We start from the raw sequence: 16977 nt of genomic DNA on the forward strand, positions 1-16977 counted from the left end.
TCTGCTCCTGCTGAAGGAGAGTCAGGGGCTGGAAAGAAACGTGGACCCGACGGGACAACCCATCGTATCCGTGTGGGTGGGGGAGGGGGTCATGCAGTGTGGACTCCATTCACAGTCTATGTTTTGGTCTTTCTGTGGGATGTAAGATGAACCATAAGAATCCAAGAGTTTTATATAGTGGTGATAATACAGCTTTTAATTTAAAGCTAATTTTACAGCAGAATTCCTATTTTTCTTCTTTTTTTTTTTTTTTTTGAAACATAAGAAGTTTTCCCAAAGGCAACTGAAGTTCTCAAAATAGCCAAACATGCAGCAGGATCAGAATTAGTTCTAAGATCTGTGGCTTCTCAAATACTATTTATACTTGATTTATCAGAAAGAGGAAAATAGTGCCACCCTCTCCTACAAAATCTAAAACACAAAAAGAGGGAGAACGACTTCACAGATGCAAAGGTCAAAGCCGTTCATCCTTGGAGTAACTGTGTACTTTTTTAATCCTTTAAACTGACCCACTGGGCCATTTCTAATCAGTTTCAAATCAAGGGCCAATGTTAAGAGATGATACCGCACTAAAACTCAAGTGGGAAAAACACACCAGCGGCACTGGTTTATAGCTCTCAATGAAACACACCTAAAATATCGTATGATTTGGCTTTTTTTAAGCTAGAAAAAAAGGAATCCTCCATCATTAAGTGGTAAAAGAAAAACAATGCCTCCAATCCAAGGACTAAATGTTAAACTTTAAAAAGTGCTTGATTTAATATAGTATTAATGAAATTAATGGGGAAAATGAAATGGAATTCAATTATGGATCAGCAAAGAAAATATTCTTTGTTTATTGTCTGCCTGTGTTAAGAAGAATCAGTACCTATCGCTTATAAATCATTAAAATAAAAATGCTCAATTAATCCTTATTTTATATGTAAAGGTCTGACAGAAACTAGTCCTATCACTAGACCTTTGCTTCACAAATCGAAGCAATACTGGTTTCAGAAAGCAGTCACACTCTATGAGCAGACAATTGGAGAGATTTAGTAAATCCCACTTTATACAGCAGAGACTAATCGGAAAACACAAGCCAGTCAAATGTTTCTTATGAACTGTTGACACTCTATCAATGCTGAATCAATCGGTGGCATTTACTCTGAGTGACAGAAAAGAAATAAATATTTATATCACATAACCTATATCAATGAACCCAGGCAGAAAGCTATTTCTAACCTGTCAATATTTGATTATCTTGAAGAATCATGTCCCTTTCTCTTAATGATTAATATGAATTCCTTATTAGATCTAAGTGGAGGCTAGTGGAAAGGCAAATCATTATTAATGCTTGAGAGCATAAACCACTAAAATAAAAAACTATGCTCAGGTGTTAAAGTATCGTTAAATGTGACTTACATCTTCCATATCAAGCAGTGTCAGTGCTCAGCCCAGAAACTTATTGACGCCGCAGCTGTGCGCGTTACCGCACGGCAGCACGATCGCGCTCGCTCTTTAGTTACCCCACGGCACCGAGGAACTGAGAAATTAGTGCAAGGAGGAGGTACTATGAGGACTTCCAAAGCGGGTTTTCCTGTTTGTCCTTGTGAATGAAGTAAATACAACGAAGGAAAGAAAACGCCATACTGTTTAACGTGAGGTTATCACATTCCCAAGGGAAAGCAATAAACAACCTTTACGTGTTAAAAGCCATTGTTATGACAATCTTCCACACGGAGAACCTCGTAACTGAGACCACTCCGATATTTATGGTTCTAGGTCTGTTGTCAAAACATTAGGAACATTTCAGAATGCTTATTTTTTTTTGCACTGGAAATAAACTGTTTTTCATCTCTGAGAGAGGAATCTATGACAGGTTATTTTCCATTGCCTGGGCTGAACAAATGTAGTTAAAGCTTCTTAATTTATGTCAATTTTGAAATATATCTTGCAGCTGAGGAAAGCAAGTGACTCATACACACGCTACAGTTAGTAACTAGAATGCAAGCAGGCTGAAGAGACGTAAACATCCCAGGCTCAACGTTTCTTCTTGTAGTCAGGTTTTGTTTCACACTGGCCCTGAACACGTCCAGGGCACTAGGGGGACACATTTGTGCACCTCAATCCAAAGAAACCTTGGGCTGCTTAAAGTCAAAAGTGTTAGGTAAACACTCCCTAAAATTTTGAGGCCGTCAAGATGACACACACGACATGAGGTTCTCGTTAGCTGTACACGGAATGTCTAAGGCCTAGAATTCACACATTCTGGAGGACGATCAGGTGTCAGAACCAGATCAACTTATTTTTTCCAACTGTATTCAAGGGCTTGTGTGCTAGAGAAGCGGGGCGTCCCGAAGCACCACCCGACAGTCACCGTTGTAAGGCAGGCACATCTATTAGGCCGCAAAGTTACAGGTGATATTAAAGGACAAGCACGAGGACCCAGCTTTGTCTTCTTGACGGGCTCCACTACAAGTACTTGATTCATGAAATGCCAATGAGCCTTGGAGAGGTCAGCGTGTGAAGGCACTGAATAAGCATCTGAGATAATTAAGATTTCAGCCTTCGAAACATGGACGGGAAGTGAACAGCAGTTAAGAAAATCAATAAGAGTCTTTTATTTGCAGTGACACAGATGTCTCAGTCAATAGAGCCTAATAGGCAGGCCTGATCGCAATGGACAGGCGCCTGCCTCCAAGGCTATCAAAGGGCTTCCTCTATAACAAACATTAAAACGCATTTATGTTGCTATTGAAGAATCGAGGACCTGGTAGGTAGCATAATTTGCCAGTGTATGTTTAAAAGCACTATACTATTTCAGATGTGTCCATTTACTTGAATCAAAATTAGTGAGAAATACCTGGACTGCAGGCCCGTTTGTCCCTCTCTGGCCGGGTTAGGTCATTTGGCTTTCGGAGGGCTGGTCGACCAGGCGAACCAGATCACGGGCTTCTAAAGCCAAGGGATTTTAAATGCCAAAGGTTTCCCTAAAAAGCCAGCATTCCTTTCGGGGCAAAAGAAGGCGACGAGGTAAGAAAGGAATAGTTTCTCCTCTTCTCCTCGAAGACAATGAAAGCAGCAGCCACCTCCCGACACAGGGCCATTTCGACAACCCATGGGTTGACACACTTGTTCAGAACTGATTAACTTTTTTTAGACTGAGATGGCAGCAGGGTGTGTGCATGGTACTTCAATCTGCTGGGAGTGAAAGCCATTAGCACAGTTTGAAAAACGTGCTGCAAATTGTTCTGCCAATCAAATTAAGCCATTGTAATTCATTTATGACAAGACGACGTTCGCGGGCTATTTATCCGTTTATTAAGTTTATGGACACAAAACTGGACAGTAACAAGTTACTACTTTGTGAAAATCTTAATATGTAATGACACCTACCTGGCCATTGGCTAATATTTTTTTCAGTTCGGCAGAAGACTTCTTTAAGCTGAAAAGGGAAGACATGATTTTTAATGGCAAGATCACGGACACCTTGGAACACCATTCAGAATTCCACACTAAAATACGCCTTTGTTTTAGGTGTAGACATGGACTACACTCTTCACAACCTTCTTTCTGCATAAAATTTTTTCAAAAGTAACTGGCCAAATGGAAAAGGTATGAATAAAAAACCTGAAGCCCTAAGGCAATAAAGAAGCCTACAGTCACCATGAAGCTAGGCTACCTCATGGATTACCTCAGTGACCTTGTTTGGCTATTTGTCCTGCGGCCTTTCCGGGGCTACTTTATGAGGACTGTCCCGTCTGCTAAATACGAAGTACTGTAGAACATTTGTTGGATGTTAACAGAAACAAGAAAATAGAACTTCAAAAGATAAAATAGTTTAAGTCCTGATCTTTTACCACAGTTAAGAGTTAAAATTCAGCTTGCTGAGAAGCAAATGTGCAGCAGAAATCAGTTCTGGGACTCATAAGCTGTGTGATCTGGGACAAGTCCATTACTCATCCTCTCGGAACTGCGATGTAAAATGGGGGAAATATCAACGTTACAGGGTAATCAAGAAAATTAAATATGACAAAAAGCTCATGCACATAGCAGATGCTCAATATATTTCGGCTGCCTTCTCTTTCCTTTTGTGTTCTGTAAGTGGGAGACCCAGTTTCCACAGTAAAGAAACATGAAAATGTTCTTCTCTGGACTTACATGGCTACGTAAACACTATAGAACGAATTTAGGAGAAGTGGCCGGGGGTGCTCTGAAGTCCTTCTAGCTTTATAACGAGTTATACCCAAAGATACCCACCCAGTTAGTAGAGTGGTGCCCAAAATAGCACCTCATCTCATCAATGTTCTGACTGGAAACTTAAAGCTTGTTAACTCTATCCTTCATCTACTCAAACCCTCTACCCAGCTACCAGATTAACTCTCTCCCTCGTGTTAGTTATCCGTGTAGATGCCTTTCTTCCCGCCACAACTGCCCCTAAGACTTGGAGAGCCCCGAGAACACGCACCACATCTTGATGTCCTCTATACAGTCCCTTCCCGTCCCATCCTTGAACGTAGCCCAGTGACCGGGCGTGTCCTAAGTGTCTGGTAAATGGTGGTCGTGGTTCTGGTTGTGATTTATTCTATGGCAGTCACAGACACACATACACACACCTTCATTTGGTACCTTTAGTAAGTTATAATCAAGAAAGATCTCTGACTTCAAGTTTGACCATACTTGCTACTTCAAGTTACGATTATTCTCCTTTCTAAATACTTCTTAAACTTCTGCTATGATCAGATGCAGACCATGGAACCTCAGTCCCTACTTTATACAGATTTTATAAAACATTCCCCTCAAACAAGGATTCTAAACTTTATTTTTTTAAAAGATTTTATTTATTTGAGAGCAAGTGAGAGAGAGAGATTGAGAGAGAGAGAGAATGCGCACAGTGAGGGGCAGAGGGAGAAACAGGCTCTCCACCGAGCAGAAAGCCCGACGTGGGGCTTGATCCCAGGACTCTGGGATCATGACCCGAGTCGAAGGCTGATGCTTAACCAACTCAGTCGCCCAGGCGCCGCAGGATTCTAAACTTCAGTAATGTCCTCCCACGTCTAAGAATTCATGTACTGAAGTGGCAGTTAAGAATTCTGTACAATAAGGGGCGCCTGGGTGGCTCAGTCAGTTAAGCGGCTGCCTTTGGCTGGGGTCCTGGGATCGAGACCCACATCAGGTTCCCTGCTCAGCATGGACTCTGCTCCTCCCCACCCCCTGCTGCTTGTTCCCTGTCCGTCTCTCTCTCAAATAAATGAAATCTTTTTTTTTTTAAAGAATTTTGTAGAATGAGACTGAAGTAGAAAAACATATCAAAAAATAAACTGAAAAAATCGGTCCAGTTAAGAAAATAATAATAGCAGCTATCATTTACTGGATGATACCATGTGCCAGGCATGGTGCTAAATGCTATTACTTATTATCCTGATTTAATCCTCACAGTAACTATAGCCCTGTGGGAACAATTTATTAAGGAAACTAAGGTTCAGACCTCCTCAGTCTGTCCCTCTTGCGCGCACACACACACACACACACACACACAGTTTTTTTCCCTCAGAAACATTTAGACCTTTGTATTCCCATAGATAACTCCCAATTTAACAGTTACAATTATTGTAAAAACAGAAATAACCAAACAATGCCCAGGCAAGGCTTCTCCACAGATATTCCGTAATGTTATACAACTTGAAATACTAACATTTTGATTCATTGCATTTACAAAACACCTTTCATCCCAGAAACAAAACGTGATTCCTTACTACAGCTTCATCAACCTCCCTAACACTAGAGGTAGACAGATGAAAAGTTTAATCATCCTGATTTTACAGAAGGAGAAAGCCACAATATTTAGGAAAGGGCTTGACTTGGCAGTGGGACTTGAATTCAGTAATTATGTCCTAGCAACACCACGTGGCTTAGTAAGCTCAGTTTAATAAACAATCACCCACCTAAGGCAAAGACCGATCACGCTTTGAGAGTAACTGAGGAGAATGCTGATTTCACTCGTTATGCCAGTGTCTGACTACCACTTGGTCTCATCAAGAGAAAAATTCTGGGGGCGCCTGGGTGGCTCAGTCGGTTAAGCATCTGCCTTCGGCTCAGGTCATGATCCCAGAGTCCTGGGATCGAGCCCCATGTCAGGCTCCCCGCTCAGTGGTGAGCCTGCTTCTCCCTCTGCCCCTCACCATGCTCATGCTCTCTCTCTCTCTCTCTCAAATAAATAAACATCTTAAAAAAAAAAAAAAAGAAAGGAAAAATTCTGGCAATTTCTTGGTTCCTCAGTTTACCCAATATTTTGTTTATCTGTAATGGTCACAGTGACTTGGGCTATCTAAAAATCACTTTTAAAAACGTTTTAAAAATTTAAATATGTTATTGTAACCCTGGTATGACACTTAAAGAGGGACACTGAGACATCTAAAGAAGAGGAAATGGGTAAGGGGACAAGAACTAATGTATTGGAGAGGCTTGAATGAGTTGGGAGAATTTAATTCAGAGATTAAGACTTAGAGGGAATATAAATTTGTTCACCCACTCATTCACTCAAGCATTATTGACTATCTCCTATGTGCCAAGCACCACACTGGGAATTGGGAATTCGATAATGAATATGCTACAGTCACGGCCCTCCAAGAGGAGCGAATCTATCGGGGGACAGAAGTGATTGTAACACAATGTGCTACCTGCCACAGTAAAAGCAGGCACCAGGGGATCAGGGAAATTCAGAGTGGGTACCTGGTATGGACCAGGAGGTGGGCAATCATCAGACGATGGTAACAGTTTGGTTCCTCAAAGATGACCAAGGCTGGCCAGACTGAACATGAAGGAGGGAGCAAAAAAAAGGAGGAAAGCAGTAAGGGCTAGGAGTTAAGAGAAAACAGGATCCATTGAAGGCACCAAACATTCATCAGCAAAGCTAGAATGTCAGGTAGGGAGGGGCAGAGTGGGCAGGGGTCTACATGTGACAGGCCGTTGGTCACCTGCAGCCGCAGTGATCTACAGAGCCTGAAGTGCCTCGGCACGACGGGGCCGCTGGCCAGCGGACAGTCTCCAGTGGGATTCAGAAGGGACAGATGTCGGGACGGAGAGATGTGGTGCCGAGGGAGGCCCAGGAGGCAGTGAAGGATGCCTGGCATGTTAGCAACTGGGCGGGTGTGGGAGAATTTGCCGAGACAGGAAATCTACAAGAAGTACATTTGGAGGGAAGACGACGGGAAGAGCTACCTAGAAGAAGGAATGGCTCTGCTCTGAGGGCTAAACCAGCTCTTGATGAGGGGACGCTAAAAGGAAGTCCATCTCGGCTCGTGACAAAGAAGGTTCTAAGACAGAACTCCGTGAAAACAGACAGGCTGCCAGGGCCGATAAAGTGCGTTTCGGCTGTAAGGGATATTCAGGAAGGGGTGGGGAATCAAGCACCGAAACAGAGCAGGATTAGATGGGCGCTTCTCTGGCTCATTCCCCACCACAGAGGGTCTTTTATAAACAGAGCTGGCCACAGCCCTCTCCTGAAGGCCGTCTGATGGCTCACCAATGCCCATACACTGAGAGGAAAACTCAACACGAGGCCCTGCCGATCTGGCTCGGGTCTACCTCCTCCTCTCCTGTCAGTCCAGTGTTCTCCTCCCCTCTCACCACAAGCCCCCAACCAGCACCCCTCCCTGGGCTCCAGCCAGACTGGCCTACTTACGAACATGCTGAGCTCCTTTTCCACAACCGGGATGCTCTTCCCTCCCTCTGAAATGCCCTTCACTGGCTCTTGACGTGGCGAGGCCCTTCCCATCCTTCAGGCCTTGACAGAATGTCACTCTCCTCCCAAGAAGTCTACCCTGAGCATGCTGTCTAAATCTAAACATATTCCTGCCCGGTAGAATCTCTCCCTTCAAAACCTGCTTGCTTCCCTCATAACACTAATTATAAAGTGTGATTGTTTGTATATATATATTTTTTTTTTCTGTATGTACATTAGATAGCAAGCTCTAGAGGATAAGGACCACATTGTATTTCTAGTGCATAGGACAGCACCTACTGAACAGGTGGCACTCAATAAATACTTTTGATTAGTTATCAACATGGGACACAGAACATGGCCGACCTAGGGTGTCATATTAAAATCTACGGTAGGTCTCTTTCCAAACTGCACTCCTTGAATCATGGAACACTACAACAAAAACTAAGGATATACTGTATGGTGACTAACAAAACATAATAAAAAATTATTATAAAAACAACAACAACAACAAAAAACCGCACTCCTCCCATAAGAGAAGTCACTACTGGAGGAAACCACCATCACAGCTGAGAGGCCGTCACATATCCCTAAAGAAAGACGCTGCAACAAAAGGCTAAGAACCACTAGATCAGACAGTCTTCAAATTTCTGGCCAACCCCCAAATTTTATGATACTCTATGAATATACATGGTAATTCTTTAAAAACCAAGTTAATTTACTCATGCTGTTAAAGCTAAATCTCAGAGAACTGAAAAGTTATGCTTGCCCCTTCTCTGCCTTACCACTTTTTTCAACTATATGCTGCTTTTTATACCATGATGAAATGGGGTCTAAGACACCAAATAAAGACCTCGTTTTTCCTCAAGGCTCATGGTGAGTCTGTCTGAATAACAACTTTTCTGAACGTGGTGGTAAAAACTGAATGCCCGGCCTTCCCTGAGCTGAGTGTAACAAGTGACCCCCAGCCCAGGGCCTGCACTCTGTGGGGCCGTGGCTCACAGTCCCAACAAGCGTGGGGAGAGAAGCTGCAAAGTATCGTGTGGCAGAGCCAAGCCCTAGAATGAGGACTAAGAGACCTACCTCTTGTGCCCACAGGACAGATGAGCCTCTGGTGAAAACCAGGCTAAGTGTATTTTAAGACAGAATAAATTGCTTAAGAAGGAAACACAACACACTTTACAAGTCACGTGTTCACAGCAGGAAAGCTGGTGAGTGGACAGACTGACACTACAGTAAAGCAATCGAGGAAGTGACTTCTGGGGAAGGAGACAGGAGAGTAAAAGGAGAGTCAGAAGGGGAGATTTTAAATTACCTCCAGGAAAGCCCTCTGGCAAAAGAACCAAGACTCTGGGTTAAGGAGAGGTAAAGAAGGAAGAAGAGAAACCCAAACTATGTCTCAGCCAATAAAGGGCAATACTGGTTATAGCCCTAAACCCAGAAAAGCCTGGGCACAGAATGGAAGGGTGGCTCAATGCTGGCTTTTCAGTCACCAGCGTGCATACGGGCACACAGAGCTACGACCTCCACAGTGTCGTCTTCAAGTACGGTCACGTGACGTCTACTGGCTTAATAACCACACGGATAACCAAAATGACCCAGCTTCTATGGGTTTAAGCAGGCCACTCCTTCTAGCTGAGGATGTGATAATCTGGAAGCGAGTTTTCAGGCCGTCAGAACAACACTTTGAAAAGGCTCTCAAGTCTTTCATATCCCATGCCGGTATGGGGCACTGCTAGCATGAATTAATGAAGAGTATCTGCCTTCTGTAAACAGCTTCAGTCTTCGGAACGACCAAAGATACAAAGAGAGCAGCATGGCGGGTCAACCTAAATTTCACTACTTCACTCTTCCCTTGCCTCTTTCTGGTGAAGATGTCAGGGGACAACGATACTGCCAAAAGATGGGCAAGCAAGAAAAAAACAATGAGCATTATATACTTTATGAACCAGATCATCAAGGCATGAAAGGCACCGAAGTCAAAGGCACTGAATTTTCTGTATAATTTGGAAGCTGAAGGAACACCGTTCCACAGACCAAAACCGATAGTTTAAAATGTCTCATTCCATCTTCCTCAGTGAGGCCCTTTCTCTCTAGTCAACGTGTAGCTATGGTTACCCAACTGGTCAAATTTCTTCTCGGCCACATACACATTCGCCTGGTCTTACAGCAACGAGGGGTCATCCCTCAGGCCTCTTCCCCACCCCCAGCTCTGTAGATAAGCATGCTTATGGGCACACTTCACTAGCTTGCCCTCACCTATTGCTCGGAAGTGAGTCAGAGACTGCTGGGCTGCCGTGTTGAGAGGGTCCGGCCCGGGTATTCACCTACAAGGAAAGAAAGAATCTCGATCAGTCTGTGTTCTGAGGACACAGTTCCAATTAACCTATAATTTGCCACAAATTTCTCATTTCACTATGAAGGTTAATTAGCTTGTTGGTAGATAGACCCACGGTTGGAGTCTATTCAGTATATAGGTTACAGAACTGTACAACCCGTATATTACATAATATAGTTTTCCTGTCATTATTCAAATACTTCAACAGAGTTGAAAAAAAGGAGAGATAAATAGGAAAATTTCAATTCACTGTCCAGAACTGAATTCAATTCACTGTTTTGTTTTGTCTCATACACAAAACAATATGTTCAAAAAAGAACATTAAGAATACATCCAGAGGTTAGGGGTGAACCTCAAGTTTTCAGATCCTTTCAGCTCTAAAGCCAAACAGAACACTGTAGAATGTTTCTTATTCGCTGAAAAACAAGGTTGAAATAATTAATTAGAAAATGCTTGAATCTAATACAATAGCCAGCTTTTCTTTCAAACGTAACGCTGTAAGCAGAAATCTAGAATTCAAAAGACACAGAACAATGAAAAGACATTAAATAGATAAATGTTTCTAGCATAAATATGTCAAAAGAAGAGGAGGGTATTCTGTGTGCAGTATGCTTATGAGCTTAATTAATCACTGAAATGGAGTCTATATTTTCATTCAAATAAATCGTTGTGGACACCAGTACCTAGAATCATCCAGAAGAAATGGACCAACAAAAAATTCCAAATAATAAAAAATGTGGTACCAAAACCCTCTATCCAAATATGTACACATACTGAGCAAATACTACGGATGAATCCCCTCCACATCCCGTTTAAAAAAAAAAAAAAAAAGAATCGCTTGTCAGAGCTTGAGAAAGTGCAGTTTTATTTGACATTTCAATAAGTGGAACACAGCATTACAAATCCATCTAACTTTACTGAAACAATTATTGAAATTCGTACCTTCAGGCCATGTATGTTCCGTTCCCCAGGAGGCTTGCAGGCTGAAACAGTAATTGACTAAATTGTAGAACACATCAGGGCCATTTACAAATTTGCTCAAAATGAATCGTTTAAAAAGAAATGAGGGTGACACCAAAATTAGCAGAGAGAAATGATTGAAAAGTGGCTCCCAAGACCCAAAGTGGGAATTATGAACCAGGGTTTTTAACTTGCAGGAGTGAACATTTATAAATGCAAAGAGCTTTCTGACACCACCTCATATAAATTCCAATTTCTGCTTAAAACATATAAAAATCAAGTTAACTGAGCTAAAATGATTAGATTCCTTTCATAATTCAAATTTCTGCAATCTTTCCTCAACTCTATTACATTGTGTATCTGCTATCACTTAAACTACTTTGAAAATAGCTAGGTTTTTTTTTTTTTTTTGCAGGGGGGAGGGTAGTAGTAGAAGTCTTCTAATGCCAGAAAGATGGTTAGAGATTCTAAAATGGAATATTCAAGTTTGAATACCAGTTTACACAGCAATAAGCAGTCAAATTTATTAAAATACAGAGATATCACTAATCTTACTACGTTTTTCACAAATCTGGACATCTTCTAATATTTAAGTCTAAAGATAAAGCGGTGCCAGGAAAAATAATATTAATTTCCTGACACCATCCTGAGTTACAGGGTCATACTCTTCCAACTCACCAAATGGTCCTTCATCAAATGTTAAAAACACAAATGCGTCCTGCCCATTTTATAGGCTGCTTCCATCTGAAAACGACAGTGCCCTACAGATTGTATGTTAAGGGGCTGTCAATTGTGATTGATTGTTTGGGGAAGGATATATTTGATTTTTTTCTCCTCTCTCACATGTACATGTATTCTTCCTCTGGTTCTGACAACAAGAAATAAAACTGCTTAATAATGAGAAGACATGGGTAATAATTACAAAGCATAATAGTTGACTTAATTTTGTATATTTTGAATATATTCAAATTTATTGTTATTTTCCTAGAACACACATCTAAACCTTAATAAAGAAATCTTGTTTTTCCTAAAATACATTAAAATTTGTACTTTAAATCTTCTTTCTGTAAAATGGAAATTAACTTTTTGAACGAAACCAAAGTCACACATTTGATGCCTGGTCCTTGAGGGACCATTAATACTTCCTAAGACAACACTTCAGAGTATTTCCACTTAAGTACCCAGTACATTCATAAACTTCATTTAATAAGAAAGTGGCTAACCAAGGAATTAGAGACAGGCATCAACTCTTACCTCTTACCTTAATATCCGCCTCACTACTCAATTGGCTTCTCAAACGTTAATGACTGGAAATCTAAACCATATTCAAATAACCCAGTAACCTCGTCTTTCCTGAAGTTATGGAGTTAAGAAGTTACATAAAGCTGGTAAATTTTCATACTTATTAATATGTAACGTATCTTTTAACTACAGAGAGCACAGCCAGGAGCTGGGAGTTACCACCCAAGGCAAATGTCTCACCTGGAATGAGGAGAACACCTGATGTTAGAACAAAATCATTTTCTCCTACAGTCTACAGATTCTTTCCAGCATGGGGCCTGACCAAAGAAACCTAGGTCTGGGGGCCTCTAACCAATGAGGCAACACACCCAATTAACCCAGGCAACACACCCAATATATATGTCTGTATCCTTGTATAAGTTTGCATAATCTCATTTCCGTATATAAAATATAGGTAAGTAAGCAAAAAGCAAGACTACAAAAAACTAAAAAGAGTTATACAGGGGTGCCTGGGTGGTTCAGTCAGTTGAGCATCCAATTCTTAATTTCTGTTCAGGTCATGATCTCGGGGTTGTGAGACTGAGCCCCACATCTGCATTCGGCCCCATGCTCAGCGGGGAGTCTGCTTCTCTCCCTCTCCCTCTGCCCCTCCCCCCACTCACATGCACAGGCATGCTTTCTCTCTCTTCCTCTAAAATAAATAAATCTTTAAAAATGAATAAATAAATAAAATAAAAATAGTTGTACAATAACATGCAAGAAACCATAGACACAGGGGGACTGAGTCTCATATTTTCAAAAATTCAAATCTGGCTTGGAAGAACTTTAATAATTTAATGGAGCCTAATAGGTCTGTGCTAGGAATACATGTGACGATCACATCTCATATACCGTTTTAAGTATCTTGTCCCTACAATACACTGTTCTTTACACTCCCAGCAACCCCTCCAGACTAGCCCCAGCACACTCCATGAATATTTTCATTTATATGTCCTTCCACTTTAAGCAAATTATCATTTAAACAAAATTCTTACTCAAAGGGTATACTAACCACTTATAGGCTGTTGAGGGACCATTAATACTTCCAAGGACTCTGAAGTTACTTAACCTCTCTGAACCTGCATATTCTCATCTATACAATGGAAACAACAATGCTTAATAGGCAGAAATGTCAGGAAAATGAGAAATGAATGGTACCAGTTAAAGCAATATTATGCCTACAGAGCGGATATCTAAAAATGGTCGTTTCTGCCTTGAGAGGCAGCACAATGGTATGGGCAAGAAGACTGCAAAGGACTGCTCACAAAATAAAAGAAAAAAACCAAAACTTGGAAAGATTTTTGGTTTAAGAGAAGTAAATCTTTTATTGGGGGGGGGGAGCCACAAAGACCCACAGCATCAGAACTGTAACTTTCCAGGTCGCTGTATTAGAGTTTGCTACAACAACACAGTTATAACGTCAGGTAGGGAAACAATGAATGGAAATTTTTAGCTGGTAAAAAAAAAAAAGATATTCTTTGTGGAGAAACAATTTTGAAACTTGCCCAAATTCTCCCATCATTGAAGATAACAAGAAATGATCTGTATCCCTTGCTATTGGCCTACTGCACAGAAATGGCAACATTTGCTTTTCTTTTTTTCTTTTTCTATTTTAGTTTTTAGTCTTCGGATACAACAGAATTGGATTAATCATAATTTTTGTTTCAGACACACTATCAATGGCCCAAATTTATTTACTTACTTACCTCTTTAAGACATTATTACTACTAATGTACTAAGTACTCCTAATCCCACTGACCACCTGAATGCTAGAAAGGCATTACTCTTGAACCCAGACCTTCTTGTGTGCTAGCCGAGTCAGCCGCCCTAGGAGACTTGATCAGTGTAAATAAGAGTCTACTGGTTAATTGAGCCACTCAACTTCAGAGAGTTACAGGTAATGAAAGTCTAGAATGTTTAATTGAAAAACCCATACCATGATTATTTGTACAGTATCAGTTAACAAAGGTAAGTTTAACTTTTAATGATTTCAATTAAGTTATTTCTAGAAAAGTTACAACATTTCCTTATATGCTCCAACAGTTAGAAAATATGAATTCCAAGTGGGGCAATGTATAGTGGGGGAAAGACTTAATGGTTTATATTACATGGTTATTTACATTGTTCTTTTTTACATTCTGCAAACTTTGAGGGAATATTTATATACAGCTGATCAATCATATCTGATACAATGCTAGTTCTGCCTACCTAAAAGGGGAAAGGAATATTATTTGACTAGGTGATTCACCAAAACTTACCCTCATCGGCTAATATTTTTGGAGATTTAATAGTTAAATTTCCATTTATGAAGATGTTCCATTATCTGGAAAATGCCACCCCCAGAACCCAAGCACCAAACATTATCAATTCTCTCCTAAAACCCTGCAGTAAATCTTCACTTCTGTACCAGCTGAAAGCTTTCTCCTCAACAGCAGCTTTGGCTACCATCATGAGCCACAATTTATAAATATCCAAAATTAGAGTCATTCATCTGCCTTGGTTTAGAAACCATGTGGACCCCCAAAGAGTTCTTTAAGCGAATGTAAGTATGCACTTCAAAAACAAAAAACAATCTAGTTAGTTTAATTTACTCTAGTAAATTAGATATTTTATCTGCCATAACTATAATATAGCCTGCAATCCCCACGATAATGAATACTTCTTTTGTTTTTTTCAAATTAAGAGCTCAACATCATGTTATGTGCATTTAAACCTTTGGAAAACATAACTGTTGATGAAACACTTTACTGAAATAATCATTGTTGATTAGAATTTGTTCAACATTACCTCTTGGAAATATCTGCAGAGGCTCTATTAACTGTCCATTTACTTGCTGTTCCATTACTGTGGAATAATACTGCAAAGAGATTATAGAAAGAGATTACTCAGTAATGTATGAATACTGGAATAGACACTTATGGGTTGTTTAATTCATAGTACTTTTGTAAATTGCTGGTATATACATATCAGCCTCGAGAATACTTTTTTCTATTTGCACATAAAAATGACTATAATGAATATTCAGGATTGAAAGTCCAGTATAATGTTATCCTCCACACTGTCATCTATCTTTAGAAGTCAAAATGTTGATTAAGAATTTAGTATTTAATCTCTAGAAATATTTTGAAAACGACACGTATTAAAAATGACACAAAGCTTTTTAGTGGGAATTTCTCAAATTGCCTCTTCTTCTTTTCTCTGGGTTTTGCAAAGCAAAATGAAGACACTTGGCATTTAGCTTGGACCTATGTGCCAGGTAGTAGATCAAACGTTATAGATATTTGTGTATAAAATGTACAGATAATGAAAATCTAAATCACAGAGACTGCGGAACAAGCCAACAAGATATGATCCATCCAAAGATGACAGGGTTACTATGATAAAAAGATAGCTCAGTTTTAAGCAAACACCTTTCATGCTTCACTTTTATAAACACGTTAGTATTGAGCTATTTTAAAATTCTGGGCACAAAAAATAAAGTGCCAAGTGAAAAAGCTTTCATACTGCTTCATAAACACAAATTCACTCACCAGGTTGTTATGTGCATTTGGTCTGATACCCGTTTTTCCTTAACTTGCTCAGTGGCGAACATATGTCCACCTAACCTGCAGATGGCTTCTGTGCCCTCGCTTCTCTTAACACTTGACAGACAACAAAGTGATGACGCTCTTGGGTGGAAAACTATCAACAATGAAAACCACCGACTTTGTGTTTTGAGACGTTCTCACACACAGAGCAGAACTCCCCTTTAATTCTTGCTATTTCTACATTTAAAACACACACAATACTATGTAACTGCCACCTTTTTGGAAATTCTCCCTTGATAATCATTATTTGCTGACATTTCAAAAAAAGTCTTTTTTAGACGATACAGACACACATCTTACTAATGCTTTTACGCATATTAAAATTATTACAAAATCAAGGGTTTTGTGTGTTTTTAGAAATAAAGGAGAGCTACGTAATTCTACATCATCTTGGGAATCACGAGTTAACAATCTAAGGCTCTCTGTCCTAAAAACAAAGTGGATCTTTGATAGTTATGGACTGATACAAGTGTACCCCACCCTCCAAGGGCTTCCAGACTGTAAAGGAAACGGATCCTCTCCTTCTATGGACGTAGAAGCCTAGACACATACAACATAAACATGTGTGACACACACTCTGGAATACATACTAAGCCGAACGTCTTTCAGGAGACTATATTCCTTAAAACCACAGAAATATACCGCTCGCCATTACTCAAACAGTGATGACAAGTAAATGAAATATCCATCATGTAGGCTGTCAACCTTTTGGGACAGCAATAACTGTTAACAAGTAGTCTGGAAAAATTGTCCGAAAATGGCTTGTCCTCGGCACACAAGTATTTGAGGTTTCCATGGAAAATTAAGATGCCAGTGGCTATTTGGAACATTGCTCAGGTATTCTTTTTAATGGGAAATTTGCCGGTTATTGATCCCCAGCATGTTCCCCCTTGGTTCTGGAAGGCTGCAAGCAACTTTCCAATCAGTGGCTGTCAAAAAAATTACTGCCTTTTTATACTGATACAAGACAACAGCGGTGGTGGTGTTCTCCTGAAGTTAATGCTTTTCTTTAATTAACTGCTATGTACGATAGGTTAGTCGTTCCAGTTACTACTTCACTACAGTCCTAGAAATCAAAACAAATAAAATATCCTTATGCTTTATCTAAC

General features: G+C 40.2%; 1 protein-coding gene across 4 annotated transcripts in view; it reads right to left on the bottom strand.

Annotated features, from left to right (window-relative positions):
- The window catches only part of MAP2K5 (mitogen-activated protein kinase kinase 5), a 248785-nt gene that overhangs the window by 197370 nt on the left and 34438 nt on the right, over window positions 1–16977 (bottom strand). For all 4 annotated transcript variants that reach the window (XM_008708547.2, XM_008708549.2, XM_008708548.2 and 1 more), the window contains 4 exons: window positions 15069–15138; window positions 10983–11023; window positions 9962–10029; window positions 3376–3424 (listed from right to left, as the gene is read on the bottom strand). In XM_008708547.2, the coding sequence (XP_008706769.2) occupies window positions 3376–3424; window positions 9962–10029; window positions 10983–11023; window positions 15069–15138 (228 nt within the window). The remainder of the gene's footprint in view (window positions 1–3375; window positions 3425–9961; window positions 10030–10982; window positions 11024–15068; window positions 15139–16977) is intronic.

The sequence above is a fragment of the Ursus maritimus genome, unplaced genomic scaffold (assembly GCF_017311325.1).
Source record: "Ursus maritimus isolate PB19 unplaced genomic scaffold, ASM1731132v1 scaffold_27, whole genome shotgun sequence".
Classification (NCBI taxonomy): domain Eukaryota; kingdom Metazoa; phylum Chordata; class Mammalia; order Carnivora; family Ursidae; genus Ursus; species Ursus maritimus.